Source organism: Talpa occidentalis, unplaced genomic scaffold (genome assembly GCF_014898055.3).
Source record: "Talpa occidentalis isolate TD23 unplaced genomic scaffold, MPIMG_talOcc4v2.1 talOcc4.17, whole genome shotgun sequence".
Lineage (NCBI taxonomy): Eukaryota > Metazoa > Chordata > Mammalia > Eulipotyphla > Talpidae > Talpa > Talpa occidentalis.
Genome location: NW_023601754.1, coordinates 7,035,050 through 7,059,597, shown reverse-complemented (window position 1 = coordinate 7,059,597; position 24,548 = coordinate 7,035,050). Strand labels below are relative to the sequence as shown.

At 40.8% G+C, this 24,548-nt stretch overlaps 1 protein-coding gene across 5 annotated transcripts in view; it reads right to left on the bottom strand.

The window, feature by feature from the left end:
• NFATC3 (nuclear factor of activated T cells 3) overlaps nt 1–24,548 on the bottom strand; it is a 101,070-nt gene that overhangs the window by 53,048 nt on the left and 23,474 nt on the right. For 3 of the 5 annotated variants that reach the window (XM_054696928.1, XM_054696929.1, XM_054696930.1), the window contains exons 2-3: nt 3,337–4,471; nt 1,455–1,617 (exon numbers count right to left, since the gene is read on the bottom strand). In XM_054696928.1, the coding sequence (XP_054552903.1) occupies nt 1,455–1,617; nt 3,337–4,471 (1,298 nt within the window). Of the gene's footprint in view, nt 1–1,454; nt 1,618–3,336; nt 4,472–19,212; nt 19,679–22,219; nt 22,244–24,548 lie in introns of those variants that run through there. The other 2 variants (XM_037515958.2, XM_037515957.2) reach the window with 2 other exon arrangements.

Below are 24,548 nucleotides of genomic sequence, written 5' to 3'. Positions count from 1 at the left end.
AAATGCATACATTGTACAAAAATGAAAAATGATGTAAAAAATATACAAAATTAAAAACCAAAAAAAAAAAAAAATAAAAGTATGTATTCAATACATTATGAGACCAAATACAATAAAATACCAAGTAAATGGAAAATGGAGCTAGGGAATCTAATTCAAAACACAATTGTAGGGCCTCCCTGGTGGCACAAGGGGTTAAGCACCGCACTATGAAGCAAGCCACAGCCTCTGCAGTACGAGTTCGATCCCTGGCCAGGGAGCTACCCACATGGCGCAGCAGACCTCTCCTGACTCGTCCTCTGCTCCCCTCAGCAGTGTATTTCAGTAGATCTGCCTGTTCTGCTCCCCCCTCTGTCTCTGGTGAATCCTCTCACCGCCAGCACCTCTGGTCTATACCCCATTCTTGTATGCATAAATAAATAAATCTTTAAGAAAAAAAAAAAACACAATTATAGATTTAAAAGCTAAATTAGAAGTGGTGAATGACAAACATATCAAAAAAAAAAAAGGTCATCTTGAAAAAAAAAATTACAGTAAATGTTAAGAAAAAACAAAGCATCCAGAAAAAAGAACACACTGATATGTAGGATAAACAAAGTAGACAGGTCATTTTTTTAATTATTTTTTTTATCTTTTTTTGTTTTTTTAAATATTTATTTATTTATTTATTTATACAGGCACTGGGTATAGTCAGAAGCGCGGGAGGGTGAGAGAATTCACCAGAGCCAGAGCGAGGAGCAGAACAGGCAGAAGGACCGAAGTACACTGCTGAGGGGTGCAGTGGGCATGGCAGGAGAGATATGTGCGCCATGTGGGACCCTCACCGCGGAGGCGGGGGATCGAACTGGTGCTGCAGAGGCTGCGGGCAGCTTCGCAGCCCAGCACTCATCCACTGCGCCACCAGGGAAGGCCCTAATTATTTTTTTTTTAAGATTTATTTATACAAGCACTGGGTACAGTCACAAGCGCGGAAGGGTGAGAGAATTCACTAGAGACAGAGCGGGAAACAGAACAGGCAGACTGATGGAGAAATACACTGCTGAGGGGAGCACTGGGCGCAGCAGAAGTCTGGGGTGCCATGTGGGACCCTCGCCAGCGGTAGGGGATTGAACTGGCACTGCAGAGGCTGCGGGCAGCTTCGCAGCCCAGCGCTCAACTGCTGCGCCACCAGGGGAGGCCCCGGGTTTTTCTTTTTAATCAGAAAAACAACGAGCACTATATAACCTCTCCCCATAATTTCTCCAGCTATAACATTAGTACAGGAAGAATTACCTTTCAGCATAGCAAAGAAAGATCAATAAGGAAGTGCTGCCATTATCAACAAGGTAACAAAACCTCAACTACAACTTTCTAGTTCTGAATTTTCTTTTTCTGGGCTGAGTAGTACCTAGCTGAATATGCGCTATTGTTAAGTGTGTAGTATTTGTGACACAAGCCAACCCCCCACCTCATACCTTCACAACAGGATGTCCCCCAGTAGATGCTTTTACTGCTCCTCGGCTACCCTCAGTTTCATAATGAGCTCGATGATGAGTTTTAGGTTGCACTTCTATTTTTAGTTCACATTGTCCAAAATGAGTTGGTAAAGGCCAGTCTAGTGGAGGTAATGAAGATGTGCTATAAACAAAACACACAAAGATGGATTTCATCATACTATTTATTGCCAAGTAGCAATTCAAATCACTTCTTGCCAGCACCAACATTCCTTCCTAAGATCTTCAAGAAAAACATCTTAAAATAAAAATTTACATAGTAATTTATTACGCGAATAGCAACCATAAGCATGAAAAATGACCAGTAAATACTTCTATCAACTCACGTAAAAAAAAAAAAAAAATTCACTTGGATATGGAGGGTGTTAACACATAATTTTAACCTGAAAGATAAAATTTATTTTATTTAATTTCTGGCTTCCTATACTTTTTTTAAAAGGACAAATTCTAACATTTTGTAGAATGTTAAAATGTTTAAAGTATATTTCTACAAGTCAAAAATTAATGGATTCAAAGCGAGAATGATTTCTATTATAAAAAATCTTCCTACTATTTGTTAAAATGGGAATCTAAGGTCTTTTGTACCTCACCTCTAAAATGCTGTAATTGCTATTGTAAATTTCTAAATTGTTTCAATGCTTCCTTGAATGCCCTCAGCCTAACTTAACTAGCTATTGTAAAGTTCAAAGGTATTAATTTTTATTAGTCTGAAAGATCTTCACTACTTAGCTTGTTTCTATTCTTGTTTTGCAGACTTTAAGCAAACCAAAAAAAGAGTAAGGTAATTTTCAGAAGCAGATGATAGGCTCAAAGATGTCTTCAATACCATAATTACACATTATATTTTTCTAGAGATCTGGATCCAGAAATACACATTCATAGCAATGAAAAAGCATTAAAGAAAAAAATAAATAAATAGACCCAACTCCATGTGGGGATTTAATACACAATTGAAAGTTGTCTTTTCTAATCAGTTATACACTAGATTGATTCTATAAATGGCACTGTGATAACTGATAGGCCATTTAGAAAATAATGTAATTATACTATTCTTCACTCTAGTCCTTAGCCGGACTTGAGGTTCAAGTGTTTGTGTGTGTGTGTTTCCAATATAACATAAAACCCAAAAGTCATAAAGGAGAAGACAAAATACATACAATTTTAAAATTCCTCTATAACAAAAAAAAAAATCGCAAACTTATAGTCAAAAGAAAAAAATCATGAAGAAAATTCTTACAATAAATATGAAAAGGCAAATTTCATTTGTATATTGAGCTATTATAAAAAATAAAAGGCCTATCCCTTCATTAGTTTTATTACTAATTCATACTATAATCAACCTTGCACAGAAGAACTGGGCGGGGTGGGGGGGTGTAGGCCAGAGGTACAGGGGGTGAGAGGATTCACCAGAGTCAGAGTGGGGGAGCAGAACAGGCAGACTGGCTGAAATACACTGCTGAGGGGAGCAGCAGGGGAGGTCTGCTGTGCCATATGCGGGTAGCTCCCTGACTAGAGCTGTAAGGGTAATAGCCTACCAGGGAGGCCCTGCATAGGAAGATTTTTAGGTAAGAAAATTTCTTCTAAGGAGCCTTAAAAGTAACTTATTGTTATCTACACTCCATTATGTATATACTTTTAAAATTTTAACATTACCTTATCTAAAGAAACTTTTAAGATTCAAAGGAAATACGGACTTTATTTGAATGGAAGAAACTAAAAAAAAAAAAAAAAAAAAAATGGAGCAGGAAGAAACGGTCAAACTATTCTATATAGAAAGTGTAATTAAATGCCACGGATAACCCATAAGCATGAAAGATGACCAGCAATCATTCCATCAACTCACCGAAATATAGGGGTGTGACCAGGCTTTGGTTTGCTCCAGGTAAAGGGTGAAGGAACTGAAAGAAATTGGTCACCACATGAATCTTTCTTTAAAGGATACTGAGATCCAAGGCCATCATCTATTGCCGTTTCCCGGGATGGTGACAAATTCCCTTGGTCATCGGAACAGAGCTCTATTTTTCCTGGTAGTACGGTAGCTTGATCTTCAGAAGTCTTCCTTGTTTTCAGAGGGATATCAGTCTCCACACAGTACTGAAATGGAAAAAGTGCAGGGCCAAGGCCTGATCCACCCTGGACAGAAGCACTGAGCCAGGTATCTTCTGTTATACTTCCCCTGGGAGAATGACCAGGAGAAGGAACAGGTGAGTGATGGGGTGACAGGGAACCAGCATAACAAACCTCAGCACTAGAGTGCCGCCGTTTCCCACAGGGGGAAGTAGGCCTCGATGAAGGTCCTGAGGCTGGCCTGGGGCTCAGCCAATTTTCATCAGTGACACTAGATCTAGGAGAGTGGCAAGGAGATTGCCTAGGTGACAAGGAGTGTCCAAGTCCATACTGCTGATGCCAGGATTCTTCTCCAGGGCAGCCTCCTGGAGAGCCACCAGGAGAAGTCAGAGGGGATCCAAGGGTAAATCGGGCAGCAGCTTCATTCAACTCTGAATCCACATCATCATAAATATGTGAAAGAGATTCACAAGAAGACGCATCTGAGAACCAACTCCTCGAAGAGATGCTGCTGGCGGGACTAGGACTAAGGGAAGAATCCCGGTAGGATGGCTCAAGAGGAAGATAGAGATGATCTCTAGAAGGCCTTTCCAAGTATTCCCTTTCTGGATCATTTATGTGTAGGTCATCTTCTTGAGCATCTATTTCTTGATGACAGTTAGGAGAGATGGATGTAATTTGAATACTTGGGCACTCAAATGGTTTGGGACCACCTAATGGGCTATATTTAGATTCAGGAATCTCACAAGTTCCTTCATAGTTTTTGTGACCTTGGAGCTGAAACGATGGTGACAAAACAGAAGAGTGAGCCGGTGATCCATGAGGTGGGAAGCAAAGTGGTGAGTTTAAAGTAGATGGAGGTGGGTCTACATTAAAGATGTAAATGGATGCACAATCATCTGGCTCAAGATCTATGAGGGGGGAAGCAAAAAAAACAAAAGGAATCAACAAAACAAGAATTCAGAAAAGTTAGATGTGTAAATTACTAGATGATCTGAGAAAGCAAATTATAATCTTGAGAGAAAAAGTGATATATAAGATGTACATTATTAGCTTCACTAAAGAGTTGATGTGTTTTTAAAAAAAATGTGTATCTGGTTATTTCTGCAAATATACATAAATTCTTTGCACTAAATTATAATGTAATTTTAATTATAAGTGTAATTTTATTTAAAATTTATTTTATTTAAATTTTATTTAAAATTTTATTTTAACATTTTCCTGAAACGAGAGCCTAAAAACAATAAATGCTTTTATAAAAGAAATCATAGCCACAATTTTAAAAAACAGTCAAAAAATTGTAGAATGATATAATCATATCAATTCAGCCTTGTCTGGGGTCTGCAGGTTTAAAAGAGAGTAAAAGATAAAAGTCTTTAAAAAGTTTTTTATTATAAGTATACACACTAAGTTTACCTGAAAAAGGTTACAGACTCCAAGTCAGGAGATGAAGACTTAGTTTACCTCTACCACTAACTGTGAGCTCTTGGCCACATATCCTAAGACCTCTCAAGGCCTCAGTTTCCTTGAAGTAAAATTCAGAACTTTTCTTTAAGGAAATTTTTGTGATTTAACTAACAGTTTTTCTTTGATCTTAGTAGACAAGTTAAAAATGTCACATAATTCCACTGGATCCTTTACGTAACAAGAAAATAACTCATCAGGGCTTTCAATTTTTGATTGTTGCACTAATCCTAATGAAGACATAACTTTTAAAATGTACCACTTGCTGGAGTACTTAATACCAAAAAAATCCTGACAAGTTACCTACTCAAAAGTGTTTGCAGCAACAAAGGTATTTTTCCAATGTCACTCAAGGCAGTCACATTATTTTATTACATTAGTACTCTAGAAAATAATGTACACCTTTAGACGCACAGTATTGCTACCACTAACCAACATCCTAACTCCTAGATTTTGGAAATGTCAAGATATTCTGTGGTTAGTGAACCTATTCATACATGTATCAAAACAAAACAAAATCCCCAAGGTTAAACACTGGCTCTTCCATTCCACAGCTGTACAAACTTGGACAAGTTATTTAACCTACTTGAACTTCAATTTTCTTTTTTTTTTTTAAAGATTTATTTATTTTTGCATACAAGAGCTGGGGTGCAGGCCAGAGGTGAGGGAGGGGTACGTGAGAGGATTCACCAGAGACAGAGCGGGAAGCAGAAAGGCGGATCTACTGAAACACACTGCTGAGGGGAGCAGCGGGCGAGACAGGAAAGGTTTGCTGCACTATGTGGGTCAGCAACCTGGCCAGGGATCAAACTCCTGCTGCAGTAGCTGCGGATAGCTTCACAGTGCTGACGTTTAACCCCTTGTGCCACCAGGGAGGCCCCTGAACTTCAATTTTCTAAGGCAATTTTTTCCTCTAAAACTGGCAGGGAGTATCACCTAGAACACAAAGGACCATTTCAGCACAAGCAATCTACCATGATTAATATTTAGCAGGAACTCAATACATGTCAATTACTTTGTGTTTCCCATTTTAAAACTTAACATGAACATATTATATTATACTTTCTAAAACTTTGAAATAGCTCCTAATAAACTGAAACATCTTTTCAAGTATACTACTCACTCATTCTCTCACTCTACTCATTGAAACAAGAGAAGTGGGAAGTCAAAACTCCAATGAAGAAAACCTGTATTTGACTGAGGTAAAAAGCCTGAGGGAAAAGACATTAAAAATAAATAACATCAGCTAAAAGAAGAGGTCTGGGGGCAAAGGGGGAAGTGATTGCTAGTAAGTACTAAGTTTCTCCTTGGGGTGACAAAATGTTCTAACATTGATTATGTAATGTTTGCAGTATCCTGTGATATACTAAAGACCACTAAATTGCACTCTTTAAATAGCATATGAATTATATCTTAGTAAAGCTGCTATAAAAATATGAAAAGCAAACTGAATGCAGTAATACATTAAGAGTCATACAACAGGGGCCTCCCTGATGGTACAGGCAGCTGAGCGCAGTGCTGTGAAGCTGTCCACAGCCTCTGCAGTGCCAGTTCAATCAGCAGACCTCTCCTGTCTTGCCCGCTGCTCCCCTCAGCAGTGTATTTCGTCAGTCTGCCTGTTTTGTTCCCTGCTCTGTCTCTGGTGAATCCTCTCACCCTCCCGCACATCTGGCCTGTACCCCAGCTCTTGTATAAATAAATCTTTAAAAAAAAAAAAAGAATCATACAACATGATCAAATGGGATGTATTCCAGGGATGCAAGGATGACTCAACATATGTAAATCAATAAACATAATACACCACAGCAACAAAAGGAAGGACAAAGTCATATGATCACCTTAATAGACACAGAAAAACATTTGGCAAGATTCAACAACCTTTTAAGATAAAAACCCTCAACAAAATATGTATAGAAGGAAAACACCTCAACATAAGAAATGCCACCTATGACAAACCCATAGCCAATGTCATACTCAATGTTTTGTAAAAAACTGAAAGTTTTCCCTCAAAGATTAGAAACAAGGATGTCCACTCTCACCATTATTATTCAATATAGTGCTAGAAGTTCTTCCTGAATAATCAGACAAGAAAAGGATATAAAAGGTATCCAAATTGGGAAGGGAGAATTAAAAATATCACTATTTGCAGATGACATGAAAACCCCAAAGATTCTAGTAATAAGCTATTAGAAATAATTTAAAAATATGGTAAATTGGCAGGCCACAAAATGAATATACAAAAATATACTGCACTTCTATTGATATAGACAAATAAATTAGCATGAAATCAGAAAAACCATCTCATTTACAAATGCAACAAAAGTAATTAAATGCCTTAGAATAAGGGCTTCCCCTGGTGGCGCAGCGGTTGAGCACTGGGCTGCAAAGCTGCCCGCAGCCTTTGCAGCGCCTGTTTGATCCCCAGCCACCAGCGAAGGTCCCACATGGCACACAGACCTCTCCTGCCACGCCCACTGCTCCCTCAGCAGTGTACTTCGGTCCTTCTGCCTGTTCTGCTCCCCGCTCTGTCTCTAGTGAATTCTTTCACCTTCCCATGCTTCTGACTGTACCCAGTACTTGTATAAATAAATATTTTTTAAAAAGTCTGTTATTAAAAAGAAATGCCTTAGAATAAATTTAACAAAAGAAGTCAAAGACTAGTATGCTGGAAACTCTTAAGACACTTTTGAGGGCCTCCCCGGTGGTGCAGCAGGTTGAGCGCAGCGCTGTGAAGCTGTCCACAGCCTCTGCAGTGCGGGTTCAATTTCCATCTAGCCAGGGAGACACCCACATGGCGCAGCAGACCTCTCCTGTCTCACCCACTGCTGCCCTCAGTAGTCTATTTCAATAGATCTGCCTGTTCAGCTCCCCACTGTCTCTGGTGAATCCTCTCACCACCACCCCGCACCTCTGGCCTGCAGTCCAGTTCTTGTATGCATAAATAAAAAAATTTTTTAATTCTACTTTGGACATATTAAGAGTGAGATGCCAATAAGCTTCCCCAAAGTGGAGCTAGCAAGTAGCTGCTCAGGCTGCCTCTCTAAATTAGGGAGTCATTAACATATAGATAACATGTAAAGTCTTAAGACTAAAATATGACTAGGCACTACCTGTAGACAAAGAAGTAAGAAACTGAGGCATAGGGGTTTCCAAAATTTAGAGATTAAGGAGACAATAATGTATAATAAGGAGCAGTCATTAAAATGAAAGAAAAACCAAGTGTGGCATCCCAGAAGTCAAGGGAAGAAAGTGCCCATTCATTCAACAACTATTTATAATGTGATTATTATTTTCAAGGAACTGTTCTAGATACTAGTTATATGTATATAAATATGGCAAAGAAGATATGCATGGTCCCCTACAGACATGAAGCATTTAGTCCCAGGGGAAACTGAAACACACACACACACACACACACACACACACACACACACCCCCAGCCCCAAATTCTAAGTACCACTAAGTGATGGAAAGAGATTAAAGAGGTTATCTATTTTACATAGAGTACAGGAATGGCATTTTTTGAGAAGACTGATTAGAACCTGAAAGATAAATGGCAACCAGCAGGCAAGAAAAGGGGTAGGGAGGCACAAGCAGAGAAGGGGTTGCTCTAACACAGGGAAAGTATAAGCAAATACTGAGTCAGATAAAGCCGTGGCTTTTTGAGGAAGTGAACGGTCCAGTACGTGGCTAGAGCTAACAACTAAAGGAGAAAAGAAAGACATAAAACCTAGAAAGATCATAGAAACGAATTAGAATTTTATTCAAAGAGTATTGGAAACCATCAATTTTAAAAGGGAGTCTTTATTATACTTAAGGATAACTTTGCTGTGAATCTAGTACCTAGCAAGTCACTGAAGTTTATTATATATACAGTAATGTATTAGTTGTTGGAATTATTTTCCTTTACATGAGCAAAATTCTTAATTAGGAATTTTTTCCCTGAATAAGTTCTTTATATATATATTTTTAATCTTCTCACTTTTATTTTTTAAAGAAAACAAATATAAAACATCCACTGCCATCCACTATATTCCCTGCACCCTTGATTCCGTTCCCCCAACTCTCTTCACTTCTGGTAACCTCATTTTGGCTTTCAATAATCACTAGTTTTATTTTATTCTGCTGTTTTCCATTTATCTGCTTAATTTCTTTATACTGCATATATAGGTGAAATCATCTAATATTTATCTTTATCTTTCTTACTAATTTCGCTTCACATTCTAATCCCTCATAGTTCTTTCCATTTTGTTGCAAATGGCAAATTTTCATCTTTCCTTACAGTCAAATTTTTTCTTTGTGTATATATACTACATATGCTCTAATTATCTGTGAGGACTTAGGCTGCTTATACATTTTAGCCATTGCACACAACAATGCAACAAACATTATGGAACCTGTGACTCCTCCAAGGTTGATGATTTCATATTCTTTAGATAGATCAATTAGGAATTTTTGAACCATGTATTTCTTTTTTTTTTTTAAGATTTATTTATTTATGCATGCAAGCACTGAGGTACAGGCCAGAGGTGGGGTGGGGGGTGAGAGGATTCACCGGAGACAGAGTGGGGGAACAACTCTGTGGGGGAACAACAACAACAACAACAAACAGTCAAACTGACTGAAATATACTGCTGAGGGGGCAGCGGAAAGTCAGGAGAGGGCTGCTGTGCCATGTGGGTATCTCCCTGGCCGGCCAGGGATCAAAGTCATGCTGCAATGGCTAAGGATAGCTTCATAGGTTGCACCTTAACCACTTGCACCACCAGGAAGGCCCCTCTTTTTTTTTTTCAAAGATTTATTTAGGCATACAAGAATTGTGGTACAGGCCAGAGGTGTGGAGGGTGAGAGGATTCACCAGAGAGAGAGTGGGGAATAGAATAGGCAGATCCACTGAAATACACTGCTGAGGGGAGCAGAAAGTCAGGAGATATCTGCTGTGCCATGTGGGTGAGCTCCCTGGCCGCGCACTGGACTCATGCTGGAGTGGCTGCAGGTAGCTTCATAGCGCTGAGACTTTAACCCTCTGTGCCACCAGGAAGGCCCCAGGTGGAATTTTTTTTTAATTTTTTTTTTATATTTCCCCTTACAATTACAACCCCCTTATTTTGACCCCAAGCCCTCCTTTCCCCGCCCCCCACTCCCCATAGAGTGTCTCTGGTTCATAGTTGTTTGTTGATTTTGATATTTTCTTTCTTATTCTTTTTCCTGGTCCCTTATTTAAGTTTTCTAGATTCCTGCTATGAGTGAGACCATCCGGTATTTTTCTTTTTTTTTAAAAACTACATAGATTTTGATTGGGCTTCTTCTTCTTTTTTTTTTTTTAAAGATTGATTGATTGATTGCTTGATTGATTTATACAAGCACTGGGTATAGTCAGAAGAGCGGGAGGGTGAGAAAATTCACCAGAGCCAGAGCGGGGAGCAGAGCAGGCAGAAGGACCGAAGTACACTGCTGAGGGGAGCAGTGGGCAGCAGGAGAGGTCTGCGAGTCATGTGGGACTCTCCTCTGGTGGCCGGGGAGCAGCCGGGGATCGAACCGGTGCTACAGAGGCTGCAGGCTGCTTTGCAACCCAGTGCTCAACCGCTGCGCCACCAGGGGAGGCCCCCATCCGGTATTTTTCTTTTTCTTTCTGGCTTATTTCGCTGAGCATGATTCCTTCCAGCTCCGTTCATGTTGCTGCAAATTGCATGTGCTTATCTTTTTGAATGCTGAGTAATATTCCATGGTGTATATGTACCACATCTTCTTGATCCAGTCATCTATTTTTGGGCATTTGGGTTGTTTCCAAAGCTTAGCTATTGTAAATAGTGCTGCTATAAACATAGGGGTGCAGGTGTTCTTTGTTTAACTCACAGGAATTTGTTGGAAGCTCATTCAGACCACCTATGCACAATTTTAATGCTCCATAACATTTTATGCTCCTCTAACCCACTGATTAGAATTAGGAATCAGAATGGAGAGAAGATGGTTACAACAAAATGGAAAGAAAACAGGCAAATAGCCCATAAGGTACAGTAGAATCATCCATAACTTGCTTAAGAATTCCACCTGGGAATGCAAGTTATGGATGATTCTGAGATACTGTTCCTTATGGGCTATTTGCCTGTTTTCTTTCCATTTCGTTGCAACCATCTTCTCTCCATTCTGATTCCTAATTCTAATCAGTGGGTTAGAGAAGCATAAAATGTAATGAAGCATTAAAATTGTGCATAGGTGGTCTGAATGAGCTTCCAACTAATTCCTGTGAGTTAAACATATGAGCTATAAAAAAAAAAATTATTTGTTTATACATACAAGAGCTGGGGTATAGGCCAGAGATGCGGGAGGGTGAGAGGATTCACCAGATAATTGTGGAGTAGAACAGGTGGATTGACTGAAATACACTGCTGAGGAGAGCAACAAGCAAGACAGGAAAGGTCTGCTGTGCCATGTGGGTTGGCTCCCTGGCTGGGGATCAAACTCATGCTGCAGTGGCTGCACCTCTGGCCTACACCCCAGTTCTTGTACGCATAAATAAATCTTTAAAAAAAAAAGAATTCCACCTAATTGTATTGTTTCTTTACAAATTACACTTCTCCTTTTAAAAAGTTATAAATCTAGTCTATATACTTTATTTCATAAAAACTACAGTAAGGGCCTCCCCTGGTGGCGCAGGCAGTTGAGTGCTGCGCTGTGAAGCTGTCCGAAGCCTCTGCAGCGCCGGTTCCCGGCCCGCGAGGGTCTCACATGGCACGGCAGACCTCTCCTGTCACCCCAACTGCTCCCCTCAGCAGTGTATTTTGTCAGTCTGCCTGTTCTATTCCCTGCTCTGTCTCTGGTGAATTCTCTCACCCTCCCGCACATCTGGCCTGTACCCCGGTTCTTGTATAAAAAAAAAAATAAAAAATAAATAAAAAACCTACAGTAAATCTTTGATTGACCAGATGAGGTAGGTTTTATTTTGTAGATCCCACTCACAAAATAAGAATTTAAAATGGTAAATGAGAAGTCAATGCCCCTAGGACACCTCTCACACACTGACTCAGGCTGACTGTGGTAGGCACTTGTGCTTAAGAGTCCTGTACACACACCCTGCAAACAACGGTACCAGGAGTCTGGCTCCCAGTGTACAAACTGAATGGACCACAGCAATTACCACTGCTGCTGGGAAAGCTGCAACTGGTTATGTAGCTAATAAAAGATTTTATGATAGAGATCACCGCAACAAATCTATGGTCAACCTTCACATACAGATAGACAATCCCAAGATAGTACAAGCTTTTGACATGAAGGATTTGGGGAGAGAACGTTGCATACTGCCTTGTTAGAGGTCTAAAATGCCGCTGTTCTGTGATGAATGTCACACAAAATATAATGAAGAGACTGGAGATAACATGAGATGCCCGATGATAAAGGAAAAATAAACTTAAATGGACAGTTTGATGCTGCAAATCTATCTGTCCTGATGTTATCTGATTCTTCAATTAGTATGATTACCACCTTCAGTCTAATTCACCTTTCTTAGGTTCTAGATGTGGTTTACTAAAAAAACTGCAGCTGTCAAATTCATGGCCTGTGCCTCATCTGTTGAGCTATTGTGGGACACATTGTTTAAACAAAAGGAAAAAGTGAAAAGCCTCAAAATAAAGAAAATTAAATGGCAGATTAAAAAAACTCATCCTTCTTGTTGTATAACAACGCAACTGTACTTAATGCAACTAAACTGTACACTGAAAAGTGGTTAGACAGTAAATTTTATGTTATTTATAGTTTACCACAATTGGAAAAAAAAAAAAAAACTGCTGGTACCTTAGTTCAAAAAAGGTCCACAATGCTATATTAGCACTGAATTCTTCATCACAATACATCCTTATAAGTGAAAAGACAAAAACTCAGTATTACTTAAGAATATACTTGGTAAAGTGCCAAAATTTCTTGATTTATTAAACCTCAAATACTTTGAGCTTAAAAAAAAAAGGGAGGGGGGAAGGTGAAAAAAAAGAAAGGTCATTCCTGAAGACATTATAATTTTATTCAAATGTAATTATTGTATCAACGCCATTTCGGTGGTTGACAAATGCTGAAATCCACAGCCTCCACCTAAATAAGCTATAGATGAAGCAAACATAATTCTCTATCAAATGATATCTTAACTTACTGCAAAGACTAAATACAAAATTTGGGGGAGTGTTGCTTCCTCTTTTTGCCAAGTGTCATTACAAAGTCCAAGCTCTGGAAGGTATATGAGCAGCTGCTACAATCTCACTATAATAAAGAGTCCTAGGTCCAGACTTCCAACTGTAGAATTCTCATAAATTCATGATTCTTCAGAAATGCGAGCATAAGACTTACTTGCTCTGTGTCCCTTCAGCCGCAAGGGGGCCCCGCAAAGCCCACATGCTTTAATGTTGCCTATTGGCCAAATGTGACCTACCATGTTTCTGCACAGCCTACAAGGATTTTTTTTAAAGATTTATTTTATTTATTTATGCATACCTCTGGGTGCTGGTCAGAGGTACAGGGGGTGAGAGGATTCACCAGAGACAGAGTGGGGAGCAGAGCAGGTGGATCTACCGAAATACACTGCTGAGGGGAGCAGTGGGTGAGACATGAGAGTTCTGCTATGCCACGTGGGTTAGCTCCCTGGCCAGTGATCAAACTCATGCCACAGTGGCTGTCCATAGCTTTACAGCGCAGAGATTTAACCCCTGAACCACCAGGAAGGCCCCAAGAATGTTTTGTTTTTTTTTTATAGAGGCATGTTTTTATTTATTTATTATATTTGTTTGTTTGTTTTTGTTTATACATGCACTGGGTACAGTCAGAAGCGCGGGAGGGTGAGAGAATTCACCAGAGCCAGAGCGGGGAGCAGAACAGGCAGAAGGACTGAAGTACACTGCTGAGGGGAGCAGCGGGTGGCAGGAGAGGTCTGCGCGCCATGTGGGACCCTCCTCCGGTGGCCGGGGAGCAGCCGGGGATAGAACCGGCGCTGCAGAGGCCGCGGGCAGCTTCGCAACCCAGCGCTCAACCGCTGCGCCACCGGGGAGGCCCCCAAGAATGGTTTTAATGGTTGAAAAAAATCGAAATGATATTGTTTTATAACACAAAAGGATGTAAAATTCAAACCTTGGTGTCTATAAAGTTTTATTGGAACACAGCCATGCTCTCATTCATTAATGCATTCCATGGTTACTTTCACAAAAGGGTAGAGCTGAGAGGCTGTGAAAGACAATGCTTTCCACCACTACGTAGCATGACCCAGTTCTAACTTGACAGCGTCTGAGCATAATGGAGTGATGTTGCCAACAATTTTTAAGTTTGCCTGTGCATACTTATCACATCAAAAGAGAAAAATGAACTTTGAATCGAATGTCACCCTTTCAAGGTATAGCAAAATATCATGTTTATCATATAAAACGTCAGAATGACTACAGTAATACTCCCATCTCACAGGAAAAACAAAAGAAAAATAGGGAAAAAAGCAGAATACCTTATCTCGTAAGATTTATTCACAAAGAAAGAATAAAAATGAGGCAACAACCAAAGTTCCTAAATGTCTCATTTGTTACCAAGTAAAGAAAGCCTATTATTAATGGTAATTAATTTAAATTGTGTCTGATTGTAGCAACTGAAGAAAAACTGGCTCAGAGAAAATAAACTTGTTTAAGATTACTAGTCTTTCAACAAAAGTGGTTGTTTGAAAAATTGAGGACATTGATAGCAACATTAATAGGCAATTACAAAACAAAGCAAATTGTATCAAGGGGTTTTCCTTGGCTGGCCCCAGATGTTCCTGATTTTACTTAGCTACTATTTGAAGAGTTAATGCAGAGTTTAATTGGCTTCTATGAATAATCTGTATGACAACTTCAGACCAGAATATTCCAAGAAATGAGAACACTCTAGTACAATATAAGCGAATATGTGTTAGTATATATTATAACTGCTGTTGGTAAAAATATGTGTGAGAATACTTTAATAAGAATACTGTGATAGGGCCTCCCCGGGTGGCGCAGCGGTTGAGCACTTGGCCGCGTAGCTGCCCGCAGCTTCTGCAGCACCAGTTCGATCCCCGATCGCTGGCGAGGGTCCCACATGCCGCGCAGACCTCTCCTGCCGCCCACTGCTCCCCTCAGCAGTGTACTTCGGTCCTTCTGCCTGCTCTGCTCCCCGCTCTGGTGAATTCTCTCACCCTCCCACGCTTCTGACTGTACCCAGTGCTTGTATAAATAAATAAAAAAATAAATCTTTGGGCCTCCCTGGTGGCGCAGCCATTGAGTGCTGGGTTGCAAAGCTGCCTGCAGCCTCTGCAGCGCCAGTTCAATCCCCGGCTGCTCCCCGGCCACCAGAGGAGGGTCCCACAAGACACGCAGACCTCTCCTGCCGCCCGCTGCTCCCCTCAGCAGTGTACTTTGGTCATTCTGCCTGCTCTGCTCCCCACTCTGGTGAATTCTCTCACCCTCCCACGCTTCTGACTGTACCCAGTGCTTGTATAAATAAAATAAGTAAATCTTAAAATATATATATATTATTTAAAAAAATAAAATAAAATAAATCTTAAAAAAAATTAAACACATAATTAATTATGTTAGGACTCATCAAGCCTATCTCTGGGTATATACACCAGAGAATGCAAAAATATGTCCTGACAGAAACTTATACACAAATGTTTATAACAACATTGTTCATAGTAACCATAATAGCTGAATGGAGAAGCAAATCATGGTGCATGCATACAATGGAATATTATTTAACCATAAAAAGGAGCAAAGTATTGACAGAAGTTGCAAATTGTGAACAAAGAAAACATTATGCAAAGGTAAAGAAACCAGAACACAGAAGATCACATATTGTTATGATGCCTTTCAAGTGACATGTTTAGAATAGACAAAGTCCCAGAGCCAGAGAGAAGATTAGAGGTTACCAGAGGATGCGGCAGAGGAAGAGTGGGGAATGATTACTTAATGGCTATGGGGCCATTAAAAATCTGAGACTAGAGAGCTGATGGTTGTACAACGTTGTAAATACACTAAATACCACTTAATTGTATAGTATGTAAATTTCACCTCACCCAAAAAAGAAAAAAAGATTTAAGACATAGTTTTCCCACCCCTTCTGAAATGTCACTAAATGATAGTAAAGGAATTATTTTTTAAAGGGTGTGAAGTCACAAGAACAAAAAGAACAGAAGATGAAACCATGGCAACAAAGTTTTTAGCAGCTGGAATGCAGGACACGTGATAAGTGATTTAGCACCTGAAAAAGCTAAAACTTAAGCCAGCAGTGAAAAGAAAACTGATTTCCAACAAAGAATTCAGGACATGAACTACCAGGAAATGTTGGAAGTGGAGGTGAAGGCAAAGCTGAAAACAACACTGGCACCAAGTTTGTTTAATAAATGTAGCCTCCTTCCAAACTCCCACACTTTCTCCTTACCCTGTACTACCAGATGACTGTCCCTCTAGGCAGAGATTTTTCTAGGACAGCTCAGAATTTGAGTAACCATACTGAAAACAGAAAGAAATTAAAGTCACTCTAAAACTTGTATATTAAAGCACTTTGCCCTCCCTTGGCCCACAGTATAATGGGCTTATACTATTGGGAATCTGATTAGCCTAAGAACAAAGATCTACAGTTAATGACATCATGGGTATCCTGGTAAAACTTCAATGAGGCCAGCAGTTAGTAAAAGCCAGTTGTGATCACATAAATGCCATTTAAAAAGGGGTCAGGGCCTCCCAGGTGGCGCAGCGGTTGAGCGCTGGGTTGCAAAGCTGCCTGCAGCCTCTGCAGCGCCAGTTCGATCCCGCCTGCTCCTGGCCACCGGAGGTGGGTCCCACATGGCGCGCAGACCTCTCCTGCCGCCCGCTGCTCCCCTCAGCAGTGTGCTTCGGTCCTTCTGCCTGCTCTGCTCCCCGCTCTGGCTCTGGTGAATTCTCTCGCCCTCCCGCGCTTCTGACTGTACCCAGTGCTTGTATAAGTAAATAAATAAATAAAATAAATATTTTTTAAAAATAAATAAATAAAAAATAAAAAGGGGTCAAAGGCGGGGGGGGGTGTGGGGGGGAGAATTGCCATTAAGATTTTGGTGTACCAATTTTACAAATAAGAGGATAGGGCCTCCCCTGGTGGCGCAGCGGTTGAGCATTGGGCTGCAAAGCTGCCCGCAGCATCGGTTCGATCCCCGGCAGCAGGTGAGGGTCCCACATGGCTTGGCAGACCTCTCCTGCTGCACCCGCTGCTCCCCTCAGAGTGTATTTCGTCAAGGCTGCCTGTTCTGCTCCCCACTCTGGCTCTGGTGAATTCTCTCACCCTCCTGCACTTCTGACTGTGCCCAGTGCTTGTATAAATAAATAAATAAATCTAAAAAAAAAAAAAAAAAAAAAAAGAGGATAACCAAAGATGATTAAGCAGCTGAGAAAAGTTTCAACATGAAAAACAGCCAAAAAGAAAGTAGAGGAAAAAGACTATGCAGTATGATATAAAACAAAACCTATCTTCAATGCCTTAGAGAAATGTGAAATGCAAAACTTGGAGAAGAACGTGGGATTTTTTAAAAGATTTTTTTTTTAATGCATAGACGAATTGGGGTGTAGGCCAGAGTTGAGAGGGGGATGAGCAGATTCACCAGAGACAGAGTGGGGAGCAGAACAGGCAGATCTACTGAAATACACTGCTAGAAGAGGCCTGCTGCGCATGAGGGTGAGCTCCCAGTCTGGGGTCACAAGGGCTGCAGCAACAGTTAAGCATGATGGTGCTGAGACTTAACCCCTACACCACCAAGGAAGCACCAAGCACATGTGATTTTAAAAGACGAAAGAGCACCAGAATTTAAAAGTACAGCTGGAAAGTTCAAGGAAAAACTGAATGAACAAGTTGAAGAAATTTTCAAAGTTTTAAGCAAAGAAACAAAAAGGAAATGGGAAGGGCCTCCCTGGTGGCACAGCAGGCTCAGCGCAGCGCTGTGAAGCTGTCAGCAGCCTCTGCAGAGCAGGTTCCATCCCCGCCGGCCTGGGAGATTCCCACATGGTGTGGCAGACCTCTTCTGTCTCGCCCACTGCTCCCCTCAGCAATGTATTTCAGTCAACCTCCCTGTTCTGTTCCCCGCTTTGTTTCTGGTGAATCCTCTCTCTCTCTTTCTCTCTCTCTCTCTCTCTTACACACACACACACACACACACACACACACACACACACCTGCACCTCTGGCCTGTACCCCAGCTCTTGTATAAATAAAAAAATCTTAAAAAAAAAAAAAGGAAACAGGAGAGAAAATTAGAATGCATTTTACTGCACTATTTGATTCTTTAAACAGTGGCATATATAACTTCAGTAGTACCTGTAATGTTAAAAAATAATATAATAAATAAAAGAGCAAGAAATAAGTACTTTGTAAGAAGAATGAGTTAACAAGTCTCAAAGTTGAAACTGTGAGTTCCTGAAGAAGAGAAAAATGAAGAAAAAAACAAAAGGTCACTGAGGGTCAGCATAATAAATGAATACAGACCAGGAATACAAATGCAACAACATGAAATTTCAAAACACAAAGAATCTAAAAGACTGGAGGACATGCCTTCAAAGATTTGATAAAATTGTATCTAACCTAGAATTCTACAACCGATAGGGGTGAAGGATGTCCTGAGCAAACGCCATACAGGCTTTGTGGACTCCACCCCCATGACACTGGGAACTACAAATCCCATGATCACGAAAAGGAAGACTGCGGAGGACCTGAGGGTGGAGTTAAGCAACTAGGCTGTAGGTTTGGGTAATTAACTGGCCATGGGGGTGGTCCCTTTTCTCTCTGAGTTATTCATTTTCCATTTCCCCTTCCCTTGTAAATAAACCTTTTATCGACCTTTTGTGTGTGTCTGCAGTTTAGCATTCATAAGTCCCCTTTAAGTGCGCGGGTGAGGACCCACAGTCAGGCAACCCATTTTATATCGGGGTTTGCCCTGTAACAGCGTGGCGCCCAATGCGGTTTCCAAGTTACACCCGTGGCTGACAAGTCCCAAGTAACTTTCCTTGCATTGGTCACTGGAAGCGCACTAGGAACCAGTGATAATTAAGTGTGAGGGGAGATCTTCTGGTGTCCCGCTCACCAAATTCTGGGGGGAGGGGGGGTGGAGAGGGGTGCAAACCACCAACCAATTCTCCACACACAGGCTGGACATCTTAAAATTTAATTAAATTCTGATACTACTTACCTAGAAACAGCATCCAGTGCTAGGAGGGCTCAGTCCTACAAGACTGCTCTCCCTGATCACCACAACTTCGCAGGGCAGTCACAAGCCCCAGCTGTGACCTGTACTTCTGACCTATAAATCAGAGGTTCTCACAATCCTCTCCTCCTGGAATTCAATTACTGTAGTAGAGAGACTCAGAACATCTTCCTTAGATTACTGGTTTATTTTAAAAGAATATAATTCAGGAGCAGTCAAGTGGAAGAGATGCACAGAGAATGCTCTGGGGAAAGACAGCTTCCATACCGTCTCCAAGCGCAACTCTCCCCACATTTCCATGTGTTCACCAACCTCCAAATTCTGGGAACCCAGTACTTGCAGGGCTTTTTATGGGGAGTCACTATTACATAAGCACAACTGCTTAAGCTCAGTCATTAGTGACCGTTGGGGAATGGGGCTGAAAGTTCCAAACTGCTAGCCAGAAGAGTGGCTCCCATCCTTAGGGCAAAAGCCACCTCATTAACTAGCAAAAGACACCCTTTAAGCTCTCAACAATTAGGGAGTCGAGGGCTTTGGGCTCTCTGTCAGAAGTGGAAATAATGACCAAATACATACTTCCCAGCCTAGCCCATGCTACCACAGGATGTAGGGAAAAAGCAGTAGCTCGGGCTCTTTCTCGTCTCCAGCCTCTACTGCTACCACCTGAGGCCTTGCTTCTCGTCCAGGGTTTCACTGCTCTCACGTGGTAAGGTGGTGCGGGAGGGTGCTTGGTCATGGGGCATGTGTGCCTATAGATGCCAACATTTGCGCTAAGAGACAGAGGAGAGAGAAGAGAAGCCAGAGAGTGGGGAGATCTGTGGGGTCGGGAGGGAAAGGAGGGGCTGGGAGGCTCGACTGCTGCCATCCTCCTTTCTCCCAGCCTCCTTGCCTCACTCATGCCTGCATCTGGCCCCCTGTTTCAGCATTAAAAGCCTGTTAAGTCTGGGGGTGGGGGACTAGGCGCCAAGATTCTTATCAGTTTGCCAGAATCAACAACAAACCTGCCCACCCTGCTACTGGTCTGCCAGACACAAGAGAATAAAGATATTTTAAAACATTGTAAGGTCTCAAAAATTTGCCTTTTATTACCTTCAGTAAGCTACTGGAGGAAGTACTCCATCAAAATGAGTGTAAAGTAACCAAGCAAAAGGATGATACGTAGCGAAGAGGCAGGTGATTCAACAAAATAGAAAGTCAAAGAGATCCCTTAAGATGACAGAGAAGGAGGATCTCAATGACAGTTGTTCAAGACCCTAGGTTACAAACAGCACAGGGCTGCTGAAAAGGCTGAAAGAGAAATCAACAAGAAAATAAAATTGGCAGACTGACATATTTTAAGAGTGCTGAGATTGGGGCCTCCCTGGTTGTGCAAGGGGTTAAGATGCAACCTATGAAGCTATCTGCAGCCTCTGCAGCGAAAGCTCAATCCCTGGCCAGGGAGCTGCCCACATGGCGCAGCAGACCTCTCCTGTCTCACCTTCTGCTCCCCTCAGCAGTGTATTTCATTCAGTCTGCCTGTTCTGTTCCCTGCTCTGTCTCTGGTGAATCCTCTCACCCCCCACATCTCTGGCCTGTGCCCCAGTTCTTGTATGCATAAATAAATAAATCTTTTTTTAAAAAAAAAAAAGGTGCTGAGATTAGAATTGGGCATCTGGAGCTGTTAGGCATTAATTAACCTAAGTACACAGAACACTAACAACAACAATCATTAACTCTAGAAACAATAACAAATTGTATAAGGAAGGAAAACTAATAATAGTACACTACCTGGCTTAGTTATGAACAGCACAATATATAATCATAATAGTATAAACAAGAGTAATCTAACCACAATTATGATATAACCATATTGGGGAATGAAAGATACAGTCACTTGTAATTTGGGGTGTCAGTGTGCTAAAACCTCACTTTCCACAGTGCGAAGTCAACAGATAATGGCTAAAACTCAAAAATCAAGAAATAGCAGTATGAGTATCTTATCTAGAGATATGAAGGTAAATATCAAAAGAAACTGCTAAAAGAAATGAAAGCAGTTGCCTCTAGGAATGCGAAAAGGAAAGGTCATGTAGAGGCAGAGTCAAGGAACTACTTTTTCCAGAATAAGCTTAACTGAACTATTCACAAGCAAGTTTAATTCTGATAATACTTGTATTTGCCAGAAAAAATAGTGCTTTTTAAGAAAAGTGGCAATTAACTTATCAAGTTATCAATTGGCTAAACTCAAAACTCAGAAATGTGGAAAGGAAAATTAGAACATCACCAAAAATAGTGAGTTAAAAAAAGGAAAATTATGTTGAAAATGAGATACAGCACAACTAAATTCTGAAAAAATAATGCAACAACATAAGAAAGTGACCTAATTTATACCCAAATTTAAAAGGAAATCTACTTTACTCAAGAATATATTAAAAAGTATGGGCCTCCCCGGTGGCACAGCGGTTGAGCGCTGGGTTGCAAAGCTGCCCGCAGCCTCTGCAGCACTGGTTTGAGTCCCGGCTGCTCCCCGGCCACCAGAGGAGGGTCCCACAAGACACGCAGACCTCTCCTGCCACCCGCTGCTCCCCTCAGCAGTGTACTTCGGTCCTTCTGCCTGCTCTGCTCCCCACTCTGGCTCTGGTGAATTCTCTCGCCCTCCCGCGCTTCTGACTGTACCCAGTGCTTGTACAAATAAAAAATAAAAAAATAAATAAATCTTTAAAAAATAAATAAATCTTAAAAAAAAAAAGAATATATAAAAAAGTAGTATGCTAGAATGAATGTAGAATTTTACACAGGTACTCAATCTTACTATATTCCACCAACGCAGAAAGAAAATACTTCCTGAGAAGAGTTTTAAAAAGCAAAGAATTTCACCATCTTTAGCTTCTATCACTTAAAGTATAATACGCAGTTCATGAAAGGAATTCTCACAATGAATAGACAAAAAACAACAACAACAAAACACAACAACAAAAAACACAAAACCAGGAGAGTTATTCAGGCAACTATTTACCTAGCATGACTATGCTTGATTATAGAGACAAAGTCAACGCAGAAATGGTGCTGCAATCACAGACTGACATAACCTATGTAGGAAAAAATAAATAAGGTCAATTTACAGTCATCTAAAAGAACACAGAATATATACTAGTATGATTCTATAAATTAAAAAAAAAGAAACTGCCAGAACAATTTAAGACATAACAACGTAAGACAGTCCTTATAATGGCCTATAGAAGAAAACATTTAGGAGAAAATCGATTCTACTTAGATGATAGCAATAAAACTCTGAGTTCCTCCCAAAGTCAGCACTCTCAGCTACTACATACCTCTCTCAGCTTTGGGCAAGAAATTATGGTCTCAATTAGATAGGTAAATTGTTGTTTTGGAAACAACAACCCACCATCTAGAACTTGTCTTTTTTAAGTAACTTGTGAAAAATAAAAGATATGAAACATATATTCATGTTTCCAATGATACTATCCTCATTAATTTTATATAATGGCATATTATGAAAACAAAATTCAAAATGACCATGAGAATCTGGGGGGAATTTGCCCTTAAGGCAGAGTAAAAACAACGAAGTAGTCTAATTATGATTCCACTACAAATACAGAATACAGTAAGTCCACATTAGAGACAGAGAAACTGTGTACCATATTTAGGAGGTAGTTAGGAACACAACAACAAGCAAGGGTGGGGAAGGGGAGTAGTCAGAGGAGAAAAATGCAATGGAGAACATTGACTATGGTGTCAAACATACTGCTTCCTAGCTGCCTAACCTTCATCAAGTTAATTAATCTGAGTTTCAATTAACCTAATCTGTACAATGAGGATAGTATCTAACATTAAAAGATTATTATAAGGATTCTAGATAATCTGTACCGATACCTAACATCTATCTGGTAGCCATCTAGAAATGTTAAGATTTATCATATATGACACTTAATAGAACAGAAACAAATCTGGGTCTCAATCATCTGTATGCTATTGACAACTTACAGCATATTATCAGATAATAATAAAAACTTAGTCATCTAATAAACCACATCCATCTTTTAACAAAGAGATACGAATATTAATCCTTGTACTCCTAATGAGTATACAAGAACCATGGTTTCTAGAAAGAAATGTCATCTAACATAGTTCCTCCATTTCTTCCAAACCCAGTATTCTCTTTAAACGGTTTCTCATCAGATTACTAACAAGGACGACACCTACCACCTGACTCCTCTTTGCTCTCAATCTCTTAATAATAGACTCCCATCCCATCTCTCAATTTTTTTTTTAAAGAGGCATGTATTTATTTATTTATTTATTTATTCATTTATTTATTTATACATGCACTGGGTACAGTCAGAAGCGCGGGAGGGTGAGAGAATTCACCAGAGCCAGAGCGGGGAGCAGAGCAGGCAGAAGGACCGAAGCACACTGCTGAGGGGAGCAGCGGGCGGCAGGAGAGGTCTGCACGCCATGTGGGACCCTCCTCTGGTGGCCGGGGAGCAGCCGGGGATCGAACCGGCACCGCAGAGGCCGCAGGCAGCTTCACAACCCAGCGCTCAACTCCTGCGCCACCGGGGAGGCCCCCATCTCTCAAATTTAAGGCTTGTTTCCCGAGAACTCTGCTTCTTTGGCAGTCACTGCAGTGTACACCTGCTCAGTCACCAATTTTCAAATGTGTTCTCTGGCGCCAAGAACAACCTCTCTCTCACTACTCTTTCACTACTACATACCTCTCCCAGTTTTTGGAATGTTTCTTACCAGTTACAGAAAGTTCTATACCATCCAGCTAAATCACCTTTCATCTGTTATTACCAATATCTATTGTTCTCTAGGTCACTAGTATCTGGCACAGACTTCTACTCTATTTATGCATGCATACATGAACTGGGGTGTAGGCCAGAGGTGCAGGGGGTGAGAGGATTCACCAGAGACAGAGTGGGGAGCAGAACAGGTGGATCTACTAAGATGCACTGCTGAGGGGAGCAGCAGGCCAGACAGGAGATGTCTGCAGTGCCATGTGCAATAGCTCCTTGCCTGGGGATCGAACTCAAGTCTCAGTGGCTGGACAAAGCTTGACAGCGCTGAGACTTTAACCTCTGAGCCACCAGGGAGGCCCTCTAAATCTATTTAATCCCAATGCATACTCAACAACCATGTCCTTCAGTCTCACCTCACCTCAGCATCTAACACCCAGGAAAATAATTCGGACCTTGACACTAGTAGGGTCCACTGGATTTCTGTAATCTTAAAACTCTGAAATTCCTATTTCTGACCACTACCCCTAAATATTCTTCCCTGTTTTTCTCTTAGTCCATTATAGCCGCCGTGCTACCTCACAT